This window comes from Pipistrellus kuhlii, unplaced genomic scaffold (assembly GCF_014108245.1).
Source record: "Pipistrellus kuhlii isolate mPipKuh1 unplaced genomic scaffold, mPipKuh1.p scaffold_m20_p_15, whole genome shotgun sequence".
NCBI lineage: Eukaryota > Metazoa > Chordata > Mammalia > Chiroptera > Vespertilionidae > Pipistrellus > Pipistrellus kuhlii.
Window position 1 is genome coordinate 33,519,522 of NW_023425460.1, and position 17,898 is coordinate 33,537,419.

A 17,898-nucleotide genomic window follows, 5' to 3' on the forward strand; every position below is an offset into this window, starting at 1 on the left:
TGCCCTTGTCCGGAATCGAACCTGGACCTGTCAGTCCGCAAGCCGATGCTCTATCCACTGAGCCAAATAGGTTTCGGCAATGGGCTCCTTTTGTTCACTTTTAGGAAAGTGTCTGCCCAATAAGCTAAACACCGAGGTCTGTCTAGCAGTCATTCTTTCAAGTCAGTGCTGTTCAGTGAAGAGTGGCCAGAACCAATTGTGCAAGTGCTTTCCCTCAAGACGCCATCACACTTCTGAAGGCAGCACACACGTTTCATGCCCTTCCCTTTTGTCACATAGAATATTCAAAGACAGGTCCTTGGGGCCAAGATTTAATGGAATTAAAACACTTACTGCTTTATTAAGGATATTCTTAAGAGAAATGCAAACGCCCCCCCCCCCCCCCCATTACTGTCCATGGTGGTAGAGAACCCCGTAGAACTAGTACATTTTTGTCACCACTGCCTTGATTTGTGCTCAGGCACCATTGGTTCAAAATGCCAACCATTTGCCTTGGCAGATCGCCTATAAAATGGGCTTGGGCATCCTTAGGGGTCCCGGAGCTCGCTTTAGGAACTGCTCTCCTAAAGTAAAGTGCCAATTGCCAAAAGGTCACAGAGGAAGAGCTGCCGTCACTGAAGACAATTCTATTAAGAACTCAGTGGCCATGTGGGGGCAGGGCAGTGTGTGTAGAAGGTGATATTCAGGCTTACCTGGTCTTGCTTTTGATGTCTCACCATCTGTTTTTGCTTGGGGTATTTAATGCATTTTTAAGTGTTGAACTGCACACTCTGATCATCTGGTATCTGTGTTTGCTGCTGTTCTTTCCCCCCCCATAATCATACCTAACACTTGATTCAGGAAATTCAGAAAATTGCCTCTTAACCTTTGCTTTCTTTTCTTCAAAGGTAAATCTCACCTGGCTATTGTGCAGCGTGTTAACAATGAAGGAGAGGGGGATCCATTTTATGAAGTCCTGGGGATTGTCACTTTAGAAGATGTGATTGAAGAAATCATCAAATCAGAGATCCTGGATGAAACAGACTTATACAGTGAGTAGTTTTGCCTGAGAGCAATTTCCCCAAACCTTTGCTTTCCTGATCATGTTGTTGGTGAGTCATTTGGCATCTCTCCAGTTGTTGTTCGCCTGTTTCCAGTTATGTGCTGTGTGTGCAGGCTGTGTGCGACCTGCTGGTGTATCCAGTCTCTTTACCAGAGGGGGGCAAGCAGGGCAGGTCCTATAATGTCGAGTGGCAATGTGGTTTTCTTTCTTTCTTTTTGAAAAGCCGGCTGCTCCTCACCATTGATCTGAGCATTTTCTTGCCCTGTCCAGAAAATTCATTTTGCTCGATTAGGTAAATTGTTTTCAAGCAAATTTCTGTTTCTACTTAAGGTCATAATTCAAGTACTTAAAAAGTGAGGGGATTTATTAAATTGATGGATAGCAATGGTTTAAATTTTCTAGTTCTGATAGATGAAAGTAAAGGTGAAGTTTGCAAGTGTGGTTTTGCTGGGGGCAGCGGTGGTCAGATGGGGTAGAGGAGGCAGGACAGGGTGGGGTGCACAATAAAGTGTGTTTTTCCCTTTCTTTTTCTGCTTCTCTGCCCCTTTGGGGGTGGGAGGGGAGTAGCATGAGCCAGGGAAGTGGAAGGGAGTATGCACACTGCTTGCCCAGGAATAGGCTGGATCCTGGCTGAGTGTTGAACCTGAATCCTGTCCTATGTGAGTACAACTGGATCGTCTGACTGGGCAGCTTAAACCTTCTTCAGCTTCATTTTGGCAAAGCTCCATAATGCCAAAGGTGTCCCAAGGCCTGAGATGTTTGGGGTCTCACAGGTGGGATAAAGAGCCGGGCGCCGGTTGGTTTATTGAAACAATATTGGAACAGATCATTCAAATGGCCTGAGGCACTCCGGGCAAAGTGATTTTATGTAGTTCCACTAGAACTGAATGTCCCTTATTTTAAAATTGAGAAAGTTTTCCATGTACCCTTTAAAAGAATAGGTTTTATAATTAGCCAGTGACCTGCTTCTGAAAAGTATCTTATTTCCCCTCACATGTCTATAGTGTTCTTAAAACACTCAAGTGTCTATGTGGTTTTGACACTTGGAGAGAGTCAGAGATCACATGATACAGAATATTGTCATGTGTGCCTACATTTTTTTTCCATTGCTCCTCACAATTACTATTTAATACCAAGTGTGTATTTGTATATTTATGTGTTTCCCCAGGGTTAGTACTCATCATAAGAAAGGTAATTTAGACATTTATGAGACCTTATATTTGTAGTTGAGTGAATTTCTTTCGAACGTTGGTTAGACTGATTTCATACTAAAGTATTGTAAATGTAACTTACTGATATGAAATGCTGAAACGTGGTTTCGTGTATATTGGTTAAATAAGTGATCAGAGATGATAACTTTTGTCATTTGAACATTATTTTAAATCTTTGTGTTGATTTATACTGTCTGATTCTCTGAATGTCAGATAGAAGAACATTGTAAGTTGTGATCTTTTTCTCCCCAAAACAAGCCTAGTAAGCCATTTGCTTCACCCTAGACATTAAATGGTAGTGCAAAGACTTTGGATTTGGGGGAAAGGAGCAAGCACTCAGGGCCTTGTCTTTAATCTAGTGTTTTTCTTGGTTATTATTTTGTCCAGGAAAATACTTGAAGACAGGTTTGCCTTAGACCTTCTAGATCAGGGGTTGGCAAACTACAGTCCACAAGTGCCTGTTACCTGTTTTCGTGTATCTCACAAGCTACGAATTTCAAAATTGTGTTAAAAAATAAAAAGAATAATTATTTTGTGACATGAAAATGATATGAAAATAAAATATCATGTCTGTGATAAAGTTTTATTGGAACACCGTCTAATTCATTCAATATGGCAGCTTTTGCTAAACAGCAAAGTTTAGTAGTTGCAACAGAGACTACATGATCTTCAGAGCCTGAAATATTTACCGTTTAGTCCTTTACAGAGGAAGTCGGTTAACTTCTGTTCTGGATCACTTTCTTCATTTTTGCTTGACCTTGAGGATCTTGTGATTTGGTAGAAATGAAGCTAACATGCTACTTTTTAAAAAATGTTCCTATTGATTTTTTTTTTTTTTTTTTTTTTTTTAGAGAGAGGGGAATAGAGAGAGAAAGAGAGAAAAACATTGATGTGCCCTAACTGGTTTTGCTCAGTGGATAGAGCGTCGGCTAAGGTTTGATTCCTGCCAAGAGCATGTACCTTGGATGCGGGCACATCCCAGTAAGGGGTATGCAGGAGGCAGCTACTGCACACTCTAACTCTCTCTTCCTCTCCCTTCCTCTCTGTAAAAAAATCAATAAAATATATTTTAAAACAAAACACATTGATGTGCCCTGACTGATTTGGCTCAGTGGATAGAGCATCGGACTGTGGACTGAAGGGTCCCAGGTTCGATTCCGGTCAAGGGCGTGTACGTTGGTTGTGGGCACATCCCCAGTAGGAGGTGTGCAAGAGGCAGCTGATCAATGTTTCTCTCTCACCAATGTTTCTAACTCTGTCCCTCTCCCTTCCTCTCTGTAAAAAATAAATAAATAAAAAATCAATAAATATGTAAAAATAATAATAAAGTTTCTCTTCTTAAAACAAAACAAGAAAACGAAAACACATTGATGTGAGAGAGAAACATCAGTTGCTTGCCGCACACACCCTGTCTGGGAATGGAACCACTGACCTTTCAGTGCACAGGACAATGCTCAAGTAACGGGCCACGCTGGCCAGGGCTACCGATGTTACTGTTACAGTGACGTTCTATGGAAGCGTTTTGGTTTGCTTCTTAAGAGATCGTGCTCCGGTATTTGTTTTACCTCTCAGCACAGGCGAGGAGCCTGCCAAAGGCAGGGACACACTTCCTTCGTGTCACCTGTGACAGTGATCGTTCTTCACTGTGCAGGACACAGGAGCCACCTCCGGAGTGTGGACACTCCGGGCCACCTCCTCGGTTGCTATGGGTTATGAGGGGAGGGGTTTTGTTCAGGGCTCCCAATAATGTACCTGTAAGGGCTCTACAGATCCCCATGAGGTATATTTGTCGTTGCTACTAATCAGGTTGCCTGTTACTGACTTAGGATTTGCCGTTCTGACTGCGCAGCACTGACTTGACGAGGAGTCTTCTGTCCTCTTTCCATGTGGTGTTTGGACGGAGGATGCCCACAAGCTGGAGAGAGTTGTGTGTTGGACAGTTGACTCATTCTCTCTTCTAGCCTTTGCAGTATATTTTATTTCCATTTAAAAAGGGCCCTGATCTAACGAAATGCCTTTCCTCACTTTTTCCTCATTGTTACCTCAGCGGATAACAGAACGAAAAAGAAAGTAGCCCATCGAGAAAGAAAGCAAGATTTTTCCGCCTTTAAGCAGACAGACAGCGAGATGAAGGTTAAAATATCACCACAGCTCCTCTTGGCTATGCACCGTTTCCTAGCAACAGGCAAGTGCCTCTTATCACAATTTGAAATCTCGACCAACCCTGGAGCCAGTGTTTCTCACCCACCGCTGACTAGGGTGGGCCGGGGCGGAGCCTGGGAAGCGGGGTGAAAAGCAATGCCACGTTTGTGTTTTGTTTTAGTTTTGTTTTTTTCTTTTTAAATTCTCTCCTCTCCTATGTTCAGTGTCGGCATGAACTCTGAGACATTTACCAGGTGGACCAGTAACTTAAATTGGTCTGAAAGGTAAGGATGAATGTCAGTGCCACACTGCATGTGAACAGTAGGCCAGGTCCTCTGCTTCCAGCTAAGCCCCTGGGAGTGCCAGCGGGCGGAGTAGGCTGACAGTGAGCCAGACACCACCTGGTTGTGTGTCGGACAGCTGAGTAGCTCTCTCTTCAGCTTGCCTTGGAGGAGCAGAGGATGTCAGTAAGAACACAGGTTCTAAGACTTACAAAGAAGAAAAACAGATTTTCAAAATGCAATCTCTTTCTCTAATGGATTAAATGAAATCAGAAATTCTGAGGACTTTGACATGGATTTCTTGACAGCCTCTTCAAATCAGATTATTAACTTGGCCCCATCCCAGGAGGCAAGTGTGCACATGGTTAAAACCACCAACCTAGCCTGTCTGCTTCATACAGGTCAAGGTTGAATGGACTTAAGAGACTGGCTCACCCTTCTCACACCCTGGGCTCTGTAGGTACAGGCTGAGCTCTGCTGGCCCGGGGCCATGAGAGAAGGTTTCCCGTGACCTGGAAGACGTCTTGTCCAGGATGGGCAGCCAGCACTTTCCAGCTGCAGGCAGTGCACTTAGACTATTTTGAAAAGATGGCCAACAGCAGCCACATGTGGGGATGTTGTGCACTTTTTAAAATCACGTTTTTCAGATAATGGAAATGCTCACAATATAATATTTACAACTTGGGGAAACACTCATCATTTAATGTAAAGTGAGGAAAAAACAGGGTGTAGATCTGTATGTACAGGAAGGTGATAGCTGTTGTTTTGGACGTACGCACAGGCACAGGCCTAGGTGAGGCACTGGAAGGAAATGCTCATCACCAGTTGCTCACAGTGGTTGGTTTATAGGTCATTTTTTATTGTCCTCTTTATCTTTTTCCAAAATTTCTACCATGTATTACTTGTTATTACTAAAAAAAAAAAAAGCACAGAAGCTAATACAGAATTTATATTTTTCATACATAACATGATTTAAACATTTTAAAACCTATAAGCAGTATTTTTAACTTACTTGCTTATTCTTTCTCTAATTGTGATATTCTTCATCACCCAAGAACCACAATTTAAAATGAAATGTTATCCTACTCTGCCTCTGAGATACCGTCAAGTCCAGTTTCAGTATAGCAGCTTTAAATCGGTAATTTTGGCTTTTATTTTAAATAAAACGAATGTCTTTGTAAATAGAGATGAACATAACTTTTTTAAATTAGCAAGTTGGAGTGCATGTTGATATGTGCACGTGCCTTGTTTTTATCCTGAGTCTCTCCGAGTCCCTGGTCCCCAGACTTCCTCAGGGCAGTTGAGTGGGAGATGGAGCTGCAGGGCCCTGTGTTGTGCACCTGGTACTAACCCACAGCTAGATGCTTCCTGACCATTGCTTCTTCCTTTGGCTGTTGTTGGAGAGTCAGGCTGTTGTGGCTGTTGAAGGACATCCTGGCAGTCAAGAAGCCTGCTGTCGGTTGATTTTCATTTGTATCAGCCAGAAAATGAGAGTGTTCTTATGAGAACTAAACCCAATGACAGATTGAAAGGAAGAATTTTAAATAAACAAATATGAAAACGCAGCATTTTCTAATTTCTCCCAGGTAATCTGTCCCCAATGGATCACCAAATGGAAGTCTCGTTAATCCATATTGTATCACTTTAATTCCTAGTATTCTTATTACCCAAATACCTTAATCACTAGTCTAATATTTTCTGTCCATTTGAAGTGTAATGTCAAGTTGTGTTTATATCTATAGAAGTAGAAGCATTTAGCCCATCCCAGATGTCAGAGAAGATCCTTCTAAGGCTGCTAAAGCACCCCAATGTCATCCAAGAACTGAAGTATGATGAGAAGAACAAGAAAGCCCCAGAATACTACCTCTACCAGCGCAACAAACCTGTAGACTACTTCGTTCTCATTTTGCAGGTCAGAGAATTATTCAGTAGCTGTTTGATCTCATTGAGTACCCACCCTTCAAGTTCTGAGATTTGGTCTAGATGAACGGGTATTGGAATTTACATACTTTTGGGGTAGCCATGAAAGTGGAAAATTTCATCTCCCTGTTTTCATATCTGTAAAAAAAAAACACACATATATATATACATATCGATATATACATATCGATATATATATATATACATATATATATGTGTGTGTGTATATATATGTATGTATATATATGGCTAATATGCTAAGTTTCTGCTGGGTAATGATGTCACATAGCAAAGCCTGGCTTCCTCTCCCTAGCAGCTAGCCTCCATGGAGTTTCTTCAACCCAGAAACACGGCTTACTTTATAGCCAGGTGCAAACATTTTACACTCTGTGAAGTATTTTCCTGTGCCTCATCTCATTTGATTCTCACAGAAGTCCTGGAGTAGGTAGATAGGAGATTCGGTGGAATCCTATTTTCTTTTTCATTAGCTGGAAAACAGAGACTTAGAAAGCTAATTTGACCCAACTGAAAAAAAGTGAGAAATGGTGGATCTTGAAAATGACTTCAGGTTTTCTCACCTTGCAGAATATAGTCAAATATTGCTGCAGTTAATATTTTACCCTTTGTTTTCCCTGCATGATCTACAATAATAATCTGCTTCATGTTGATATGTACTGCTGTGTTGCTGACAATTACCTGAAAGAAAAGTTGGGGTGCTTCACTGGCCTGGGAAAAGTTTAGCTAAGTCAGAAAGCAGGTCTAATTAAGCAAGTTTATTCTATATCTTTAAAAGGCTAAGTTGACTTGAGCATGTGCAATACATATAAATCTCTCACTGGCGCCAGTCGCATGTGTGTGTGTCCATCTGTCATTGTTGATTGTGAATTTGGTTGACACTTGTATTATAGAGAAAGAGCGAATAGTAATATTAAAATATTTTTCTAATTAATTTTCAATGTGCACAAGTTCGTGCACCGGGCCACTAGTTCCAATATAAAGCAATGTCATTGGTTACTTTAATTTCCAATACTGAAGGGCACTCAGTGATTGCTGAGGCCCTAAGTCAAATGAAGAATGGTGAGTTCAATTGTTAGTATGTTTTGAAGACTTTGGGGAATTACCTGTGCTTGTCTAAATCTTGGCTGGACATTTAAAATTCAAGCGTCTTGAGTTCCTTGGGTCCTATCTTTTTTCCCTGTCCTCTTCTTAGGATTTGTTCTTTTAGTTTCAGGGCTATATCTTACTATCTCTTCCCTTAGTACTGTCTAAATAATTCATTTATTGTTGTTTTTTTATTCCTGATTACTAACCAGACTGATTTTACAGGGTAACTGATGTCATAATCACCGCCTCTCGTGGCAATGGTGACTTGTTTCCTTCTCACTACAACATAATCCACTGTGTACGGTGGGAAGGTCGAGCCAGTGTGAGCCCTCCTTGGGGCTTTGGTGCCTGAGTTATCAGGAGACACTGATGATATCACAGTATGACCTAATAGAACCGTCCTTGGCATGGAGACCAAGATGAACATTAGAGCGGAAAAAATGCTGGTTTTATTCACTTCTTGTACCTCTTTATTGAAGAATTACTTTGTAGGAATTCTTGAGTTTATTTCAATATAAGAATACTAGCCCCTTAAGCATTCTTATATTTCTTGCTTAGTTCTAAGAGATGAATTGGAGATATCATTATAAAAGTGTAGTCAGTGCTTGGTAGGTCCTAAAATTTACATGAGTCCAGCAAGGCCCCAGTTTTCTAAGTGAATGAAGAAAGTTCTCTTTGTTTGAAAGGAACTCTTATCAGATATCTGTGTCAGAAACTTGGGGAAGTGTTGTATCCATGCCTGTGCTTAGACAGTATTGTGGCATCTGGAAGCAGAAGTGAGGAACTGTAGAAAAACCCATGGGTTAACTGGTTACATGCCACTTTGATAGTCTTTCTTAGAAACTTCTTTTGGAAGGGTTTTCGAATTCAAACCCGATTCTTCTATTAACCTTAGTTTTATTCAACTTCAAATTATTTTTCTTTTATGGGAAGTGGACAAGCTCGAAATTCTGAGGGGCTGTGGGGGATTTACAGCAGTGAGGGAATAATTATTATGTTTCTCATAAAGCTAGATGTAAGTATTCCTTAACCCTAGAGAAACTTTGGATTATATTAAAAATGATTATTTAGGGTAATTTTGAGGATTGATGTTGTGGATGTCAGTGATAACAGTGGAAACTATGATGCTTTGAGTAGTCATTTTTATATATAATAGTTAGTCTTGATGAATCAGTGATGCCTTGTTGATGTATAAGAGAGCCATTATCTGGCTGACAGGTCTCAAAAGTAGATTTGGAAGAGGGACTTTCTAATCCCTGACCATTTACAAGTAAATCATCTAACATACAGATGTTTTTGACAAGGCGTTTATGTGTATGTGCCGGCATTGGGGTACCTATGCAGTTATATATTTATACAAACGCAGTGAGTTTTCTGAACTGATGATGTCATGGGTGTTATAAGTAGTGGTAGTGCTGGATTAATAGGATTTGCGGAGGTGTTTAATGAGTTTGGTGCACTGGATTCCCTGCCCCTAAGGCACCTTCAATGGAGCCTGGCGGCCCTCCCTCCTCACCTGCGCCTGTGCTCTCTCCCACCCGCTCTCCCTGCCCCTCACTGTCTGACTTCCTCCTGACGATACTCCCGAAGGCCGCCAGCGACTGCCACCTCTGTGACTCTGACCCTCCCTTTATTTGCGAGGTCTCCCCCCCCCCCTAGTTTCTATGGTAACACAGCTGTCTGATTCTACTTTTTGTCTGTTTTATCCATTGCTTCCATATTGGTTTCTGTCTCTCCTCCTCCTTGGTCACAGGATGCATGCAGTCTGGTCCTTTTCTCTTTCCATGCACTTCCTCTTACCCTCTCCATTCATTTCTTATGGCAAGAGAATTAGTGGGCGTTGGTAAAACTAACAGCCATTGAGGGAAGGAGAGCCTGAGAGAGAGACAAAGGGTAGTTTTCTGAAGTGATTTGAGAAAGTCCTCCATAATCGGGGATTTAGTTTAGAATAATGGGGAGTGAACCAAGTAAAAGAGTTTGCCTTGGGGGCGGCATAGGTCGCATCTAGGTTAAGAGCTTGTTCTCCGGTTACGTAATCTTTCTGAGCCCCACCCTGGATTTGTGTGTGCCTCCGAGGTGGGAGCACTAGATGAATTAACAAAGCGCGGACTGGCTAGCACAGTTCCTGGTCGCAAGTGGTACCTTTTTGTTCGTGCCTGTGAGGGCCCCCTCGCCCCCAGAGGCAGTGAGGCCGTCTGAGCGGGGTTTGGGAGCCCGGGGTCACCAGGCATTGCAGCCGCCCAGAAAACGCACCTGGAGCATCTCCCACGAAGGGCCCAGGGACCCTCCTGCCCCAGGGATGCGGGAGGGGTGTCTGTCCCCGGGAACTGGTGTGAGCGAAGGAGATGCAGACAAGTGGGAGACAAGGAAGAAGAGGCGCTGTCCTGAGGGAGGACACTTCCTTAAGGAGCCTCTGGCAGCAGGGGGCGCGGTGCCCTGGGGAATCTGGACGTTGGGGGGGGGGGGGGGGGGGGGGGGCCTGGCCTGCAGGACGGCTGAGCGTTTGCTCAGGGATTGTGCTGGTCAGAGCGCCCCTGGGCACCAGCTCACCCTCTCTGTCCCCTGGCCACAGCCAGGCTGGCCCTTCACCCTCACTCTGCTCCGACGTGGCTCCTGCAGGACAGCCTGGCCCCAGCCCTGAGCGTCTTCTCAGGGTCTGTCCTCCTGACAGAGAAGAGCATCGTCTCCTCGGGGCGGGAGGGCTCCCTCCGGTGCTGGGAAGGTGTGAATGGACGGGAGAGATTAAACGTCACACTTCCACTGCCGCCTCGGTCCCCAGCCAAACCCAGTTTTCATGTTTGAGTAGAAGGACCCTCTCCTTGGGGATGAGGATCAGAGGGTGACTTCCTGGGATGGCGGGGAAGGGGTTAGACAGGCCCTCAGGAAGCACCAGCCTCCCCCGGGTTTGCAAGCAGATGCACGCGAGTGGACTGAAGCCCTCCCTCTTCTCTCCGCAGGGGAAGGTGGAAGTGGAAGCTGGGAAGGAAGGTATGAAGTTCGAAGCCAGTGCTTTTTCCTATTACGGTGTAATGGCCCTCACGGCCTCCCCAGGTGAGTGGCCTTCAGCCCGAGGGTAGAGCCGTGTTTCAGGAAATGGCGTCGTCCTCCTAGGTCGCCTTCCTCTCTGCCTGCAGCTAACCCTGTTTATCTCCTTCCTGAACTTCCTATGGAAGTATACCACGTACACAGAAACTGCACACATCCTAAGTGCACACACACACATGAATTTTCACAAACTGACGTGCAAACAGCCCAGATCAGAGACAGAACGTCCTTGGCCCAGGACCTCGGCCGCCACCACACACGCCAGTTCAGGATGAGTTTTACCGAGTCTGGTGCTGTAACCCAGTGTCCCCTCTCCCCCTGCACTGCAGGGGCGCTGCCTCGTGTCTCCTCACCGCTGTGCGGTGTTCCGTGTGCGGGAGCACAGCTGCGTCTGTTCTCTCGGTTGCTGATGGGCGTTGGGGTAGTTGCTTGTTTGGGGCGACTGTGGCTGTGAAATGTGGACACTCTCGTGCCCTCTCTCCATGAATGTGTGTGCGTCCTGTTGGTCTGTACGTAGGGCTGGGTGGTGGGCTCACAGGGTATGAGGATCTCTCAGCTTTAGTAGCTGCTGCCCAGCGATTTGCCAGAGCGTCCCACTCACCGTCCTGGGAAGTTCCCGTGCCCTGCACCGCGCATCGCTGAGTCATCTACGTGTTAACTGCTCCGGAGGCTTTTCAGTTTGCATTTTCCTGAGGATGAACGAGGTGGTTAATATATATTTATTGCATATATCCAGCTCGTATCTAGAGTCAGCCAGTTCTGGGTGGCTGTGCCATGGGCCATTAAGTGCTCTGCACAAGATGCCAGCAAGCAGCGCCTGTCCTAGTGGGACATGGACACGGGTACCTGCCCACCTCTGGGATGGGACCTGAAGGGTCTCTATTGACATTGCTGTGTGTGTGTGTGTGTGTGTGTGTGTGTGTGTGTGTGTGTGTGTGTGAGTGTGTGTGTGAGAGAGAGAGAGAGAGAGAGAGAGAGAGAGAGAGAGAGAGGGAGAGGGAGTGTGTAGAATGGGGCAGACAGGCAAACAGAGGTGCTGTTTTGCCACCTTGTGGCTAAAATGTCAAATGACAGGCTGTACTAGAAAACTTTTGCTATAGCCCATCCTAAAAACCAGTTACTTCTGAAAACCAGTCTCAAAAGGGGAGGGATACTTCCAGACAAGTCTGCTTTTGTGATGTTGGTCCTCAGCTGTGCCAGATGACGTCGCAGGCACTGAGATGTTACGGTTAGAAAGCCAGGGAAGCGTCAAGAATTCTCTCACCCCAGGCCTCCCCTGCCCGGATGCATCTTCGCACTCTGCTGGGCAGTGAGTCACGTGGGCCGGTGCCCACGTCAGTGCTGAACACCCGTGTGGACATAGCCCTATTGCCCACGTCCTTAGGCGGCGTCTGCCGTGAGCGAAGATGATCTGTGTTCACTGCTCCTGAGGACGGGGAGGTGCTTACCGGCCAAGAAGACCACGGTACCGCCCAGCTCCCTCATATTCGGTGGCCGGACTTGGAGAAAGGCTCTTGGCTCCCTCCTCATTAAGAGGATATGAGGTTACCTCGTGTGCTTGTTGAAAGAATCGACGTGGTGGTGCTTACTCGCCTCGTAACCTTTAAAGCACACAAGGAAGCGTTGGAATGACAGGTGTTGACATTGTGACTATTTGGCAACCAGCCTCAAATGGGCCCACGTGAGCAGAATCGGACTCATAAGGCAGTTTTGAAAAGAAAGGTGGGGAGTCAATTGTGCCTTTTTATTGATACTGGCCTGTGGCTTCCTGTGAGGGTCCCATTCCGAAGAGGAATTGGGAGCAGGCCTTCCTATGACAGCTGGCGGGCCTGCTGCTAGTTTGGAAATGCCAGAAAGGTGGGGGTTTCATCAATAGCATCTTATTACAGAGCCCAGATTTTACCTGACTTCGCCAATCGGATTTGGGATTCTGTGTGTTCGAGAGATGCAAATTAGTACAGTAATCGCAAGATAATATTGTTTATTCATTTTGATTGCCTGGAAAAACCCTACAGTAATCTGTTTCTAGGATCTGCCCAGGTAGATGCCAAATCTGTCTCAGTTTGAAAAACAAACCTGCCCAGGAACTAAGACTCCTGCCCAGCACGCGGTCAGGTGGCTGCGGCTCCCTGTCCGAGTCCGTGAGGAGGATGCCCATCCTGCCCGGGAAGTGTGTGCCCATTGCTCTTTATATACCTGCCGCTAACACTGGGAACTCTCAAGTGTTCCAGAGCAGTTCAAAGCATCAAGTCAGAATTACAACCAGACCAACTAAGGGTGTGAGTGCATTGAACAGCTAACTTCTTGCCACAGTCAGGGATGCTGTGGGCCGTCCTGGGAGTGACAGAGGTGCTGGCACAGGTGGGGCCCTGGCTGTGATTTAGGTCAGAAGGGCCGGATCTGAGCCATGACCCCTTGGGTGTGGCTGCTGGCGCAGGAGAGCTCTGGGTGACCAGCATTCGGCCTCCCGTGCTCTTCCCGGAAAGCTGAGTGTCCTGTTTCTGTGTCCATGTGTCATCCAGGCCTGTCCGTGCTGGGACCACTGGCTCGTATCGGTAGGGCCGGTATCCACTCCTGTCCCGATTGCAGAGATCTCTTTCCCGCCTTTCGATGTGGTCTCACCCTGTTTTTCTCCATTTTTCAGTTCCTTTGTCCCTGTCTCGTACCTTTGTTGTCAGCAGGACAGAGTTGTTAGCAGCAGGTTCTCCAGGTAATTCTGCATGTTTCCTTTTCGTATTCTTCTGATTGCCCCTGCCCCGCCCCGCAAGGAGAAGCCGCTCGGTTTTCTGGAGCTCCAGCACTCCGTTCCCAGGAACACACACGCCCTCGGCAGGTGCAGGAAGGGCCCGGGGCGCTGGCAGGGAATCTGGGAACGTGAATGTGTGAGCGGGAAGGAAGAGGGGTTCTGGCCGCCCGGGGTTTGCAGAGCAGCGCCGGCCACTTTGGTTCTTTCTCTGACCGAAGCCCCACGGACCACACAGCCCGAGGACGCTTCCACAGAACACACGCCCAACGCTTGAGGGACCCACTTTCCGTGGCAAACCCACAGCTTTCCTGTCTCCCCATCCTGTCCTCGGGCAGGGGGCCGGCCGCTCCTGTCTCCCCCTCTTCGTTTTGAAGTTAGTGCCCTGCACATTCCTAACCAGCTGCTGGCAAGTGCCCTGCAGGAGGGCTGGTTGTGCCTGGCTCACATGTCCAGCTGCTAAAAACGGAGGCCAAGCCTTAATCTTCCTTTAATTAAAATTGCTGGGCTTCCCTATTCAATAGTACAACTTTTCTGCCTTTATTTTGTTTCATACAGCTTAGATTTTTAAAATCTGTTGAAATTTGTGTTTGATAAGCCAATTTCAGCAAAACTCTGAAATGCTGGTATTTAGTAAAGGAGGCAATACTTGTCTTAGAAACTAATGTTCCCTCAGATCTTTGCTTTGAAAAGTTTAGGGTGTTTGGGGGATAATATATAATTCATAAGGCTTTTAAAAAATATATATATATTTTATTGATTTCAGAAAGAGGGGGGGAGAGAGAAACATCAATGAGAGAGAATCATCCATCAGCTGCCTCCTGCATGCTTCCTACTGGAGATCAAGCCCACAACTCTCAAATGTTCCCTGAATGGGAATCGAACTGTGAACCCTCCTGGATCATGGGTCGATGTTCAACCACCGAGCCACACTGGCCTTGCTCATAAGGCTATTTGAATGAAAACACTTGGCAGACTATACATACACACATATGAATGTGCACATACATATATGCACATTAGTATACATGTATGCATGATTTTTCCCCTCATTTTATTTGCTGGCATCTGCCACCTATTTAAAATGCCACAAAAGCTGACATGGAATGACTTTTGGATGAAGCTCATGGAAATGTCTTTTATGTTTTTACATTTCCCATAAAACTTGAGATCTGTCAGCTGTGCCCACTCAGCCTGCGGCAGTAGCAGAAAGCGGCATTTGCAGGCCCGGGACTCAGGGAAGCCAGCAGGACCGGAACACGACTCCTCAGAAATGGGCGGATTAAACCGGTGTTCCCAGCCTCTTCCACAGGTGCTGGGTTCCAGGGGAGAGGCTGGGAACGTCTCTTTATTGTAGCTCTAGCTTACTAGCAAACGGAGAGGATGTCTAGGTAGGGTGCATTTTAAAAGGCAAGACAAAAAGCAGAGAGGAAACAATTCTGAGAAGACATAAAGAGGAATTAAGTCGAAAGTTGTTTTCATAATTGTCTAAAATCTTGGCACATAAATTCGGCAACAAAACATGACCTGAACTGGAGGAAGGCCATACAGTCTTTATTCTCCTTCCAGTGGACATACATACATGTCATTGCATGTTGAGGGAGGGCTGCTCCAGACGGTGGCTGTGAGGCCAGGCACTGGGTGGAGGGGAGTCTAGATCTGCCAGAGTAACGGGAGGCTTGGAGTCCTGCACCAGCCTCTGGCGTCAGCCTGCCAGCACACAGCGTCTGGTCAGAGAGCAAAGTGTCCTCTAAATATCTCATTTTCATAGCCTTCAGATTGTCACACACAGAAGGAAACACCATTGTGAAGGTGTCTGTAGAAATGGTGACGTGACTTTGGACAGAAACTCGGGGGTATAGTGGCATCTCCTGTTTCAAAGAGCCGAGGGGTCTGCCAGCCTGGGTGAAGTACCACCATTAGGAAAGGCTTGGTCGTGAGGGCAGGCGCGGTGGAGAGGGAGGAGCTAACAGTAAAGAACACAGTCCTGTTACCCAGGCGTCAGATGCTGCGCTAAGCACTCCATCCGTTATCTTATTTTGCATCTTCATCAGCCCCAGGAGGTGGTACCATTATTATCTGCCTTTTGCAGGTAAGGTAAGGCTTTGCAATGTTGGGACATCTGATCAAAGCTCTGTTCTGCTAAACAGAAAACATCTGATAAATGTTTAATTTGCCATTTTCTCTTAGAAGATAAGTGGAAGCAACAAGAACTGCCACTATGAGTTTAATTTTGACCTAAAAGTGAGAAGCGGTGGGGAAAGTGGTGACGTGAAAAGTTTAGCAGAAAGTGAACTCTTCATTTGACTTCCTCGGGTAGCTGCCATGTTTGTTCTGGGCGTCATTATGGGAAGGACATTTACGAATGAATGAAATCTCAGATGGTGGTCGGGATGGGATGACGGGTGGTACACATGAGCTGAAGTATTTGAGAAGAAGAGATTTAAGAAGAGATACTGTCTTTGAGCTTTTAAGGGCAGGGAACAAAAGCTCCATAGAGTGAAGTGGGGGGGACTGTCAGCTGAAGCTGAAGGTGGGGCCGGCTGAGGGCAGCTGCTCTGTGGGAGCATCTGTCAGGACTCATTGCAAAGAGGAGCTGACCTTCAGGTGGGAGAACTGGTCCCCTCCAGTCCTAGGACACGGTGCACCTCAGGACTGTCCGTCTGGTGTGGACACCAGTTCATAGCTGTGGGCTAGATTGGAAAAGCAAACACGAAAGAGGCCTGGCAAGGGGGCAGGTCTTATTTTAAATGAAATCTGTGTTAAAAGCAGTGGTAAACCTGCATTTAAGAGCAACATCACTTAGACGTACTGACCTGTCTGTCGCACTGAAGAATCACACAGCACCTAAAGCAACTTAACCAAACCTCTCAAGGGTTTACTGTCTCCTCGTGTTGAGAATCTCAGACTGCCTGCTGGAGTCAGAGACAAAGATAATGGCTTTGGCTGGGAGTTAGGGTGTAATCCCTTTAAAACATTCTGATTCATGAACATCCTCAAGAGTCCTTTGCTTTTGCTTCTGGCTTGGGCTGTGCCTCCCTGGGTTGTGCGTTCGGTCCTGACGGGGTGTGTGCTGCAGGGCCTGTGCTGGCAGAGATGGGAGGACGGTCCGCCCTCGGACAGGCTGCGCAGCTGACCCCCATGGAGTCCGTCGAATGGAGAAGCAGCGAGCTCCTGTGGGCGGCGTCAGGCAGGAGTGGGTTAAGCTTGTCTGCTAATGACTTCCATCTTATTATCTGGGAAATACCAGGCTGCCTTTATTGCTTGTAGCTGCCTCACTTAGGAAGTGGCTGGGTGGTGTTGTTTCTCTCCATTTCCAGGTGAAAGCAAGTCCCCTCCTCGGCCATGTGGCTTGAATCACTCGGACTCTCTCAGTCGAAGTGACCGGATGGATGCCGTCACACCTTCACTGGGGAGCAGCAACAATCAGCTCAACTCTTCCTTCCTCCAAGTCTACATCCCAGACTACTCAGTGCGCGCCCTTTCCGATCTCCAGTTCGTTAAGGTAAGAGCAGAGGGAGCCGCTTGGCTGGACCTGGAAGTTCAAGGTCAGATCCACAGCCAGCCTTTTGGCACCACAGCCCCTCCACTGAGTCCCCTGTCCTTCTGGGTGCCCTGCCTCCAGCTACTGTGCCCAGGACTCAGGTGGGGAAACACATGCATGTCCTTGGCTCTCCCTGTCCAATGAGCTGCCAGATCAGATGTGGCCGTGTGAGGGGCTGAGAGCTGGAGACCTAAGAGACAGAATCAACCTCTCACCAGTCTTCACGGGCTCGGACTCCAGAGACTCGCTTGGTCCTGACAAGGGCAGAGGTCGGAGACTCGGAAGACTGGCCAGGAAGGAGTGGGAAGAGCCCTCCACTCACCTCCTGCCCTGGGACAGGCTCCTTTCCTTAGTCTGAAGTAAAGACGCCTCTCGGAGGACAAGCCAGCTTTAGCTGATGGAAGCCTACCTCCGTTTTAATCTTTGGGAAACTTTGAAATAAAGTTTGGAAATGGCTTAAATCAGTAAAAACTGACTTGCTTACCAGAGTCAACTTGAACTTTAAAAAAAAAAAAAAAAAAAAAAAGTGGCTCCACTTGGCTCCTGGGAGCATGCCTGTGCCTCCCGCCTCCCCTCGCCCTGGGACCTTGCCTCTCCCTTCCTCTCTCCCTCTCCAAGGGCCCTCCTCCTGCCTCTGTAACTCGTTTCCTGAGCCCATTCCTCCTCCAGCTCACTTCCTCACCTCTACCACCTCTGTGACTTTGCAAATAAATGTTCTCTGATCGAAAGACAAGTGGCTCAGTTTGTCCTCCAGGATGACTTTCTCCCAACTTAGGGGCCTTTCGGGGACTTAATGTGTAACACGATGTCCAGGCAAGAGAGCCTAAAACTAAGCATTATCTTGGTTTGTTTTCTGTACCATCTTC

At 46.6% G+C, this 17,898-nt stretch overlaps 1 protein-coding gene across 3 annotated transcripts in view; it reads left to right on the forward strand.

Moving 5' to 3' along the window:
- CNNM2 (cyclin and CBS domain divalent metal cation transport mediator 2) overlaps positions 1-17,898 on the forward strand; it is a 94,231-nt gene that overhangs the window by 75,399 nt on the left and 934 nt on the right. Inside the window, exons 2-8 of one of the 3 annotated variants that reach the window (XM_045582047.1) lie at positions 888-1,031; positions 4,301-4,438; positions 6,419-6,588; positions 10,658-10,751; positions 13,390-13,455; positions 16,809-16,993; positions 17,114-17,493. In XM_045582047.1, coding sequence (XP_045438003.1) covers positions 888-1,031; positions 4,301-4,438; positions 6,419-6,588; positions 10,658-10,751; positions 13,390-13,455; positions 16,809-16,993; positions 17,114-17,176 — 860 coding nt within the window. In that variant the 3' untranslated portion in view covers positions 17,177-17,493. Of the gene's footprint in view, positions 1-887; positions 1,032-4,300; positions 4,439-6,418; positions 6,589-10,657; positions 10,752-13,389; positions 13,456-16,808; positions 16,994-17,113; positions 17,494-17,898 lie in introns of those variants that run through there. The other 2 variants (XM_036437851.2, XM_036437852.2) reach the window with 2 other exon arrangements.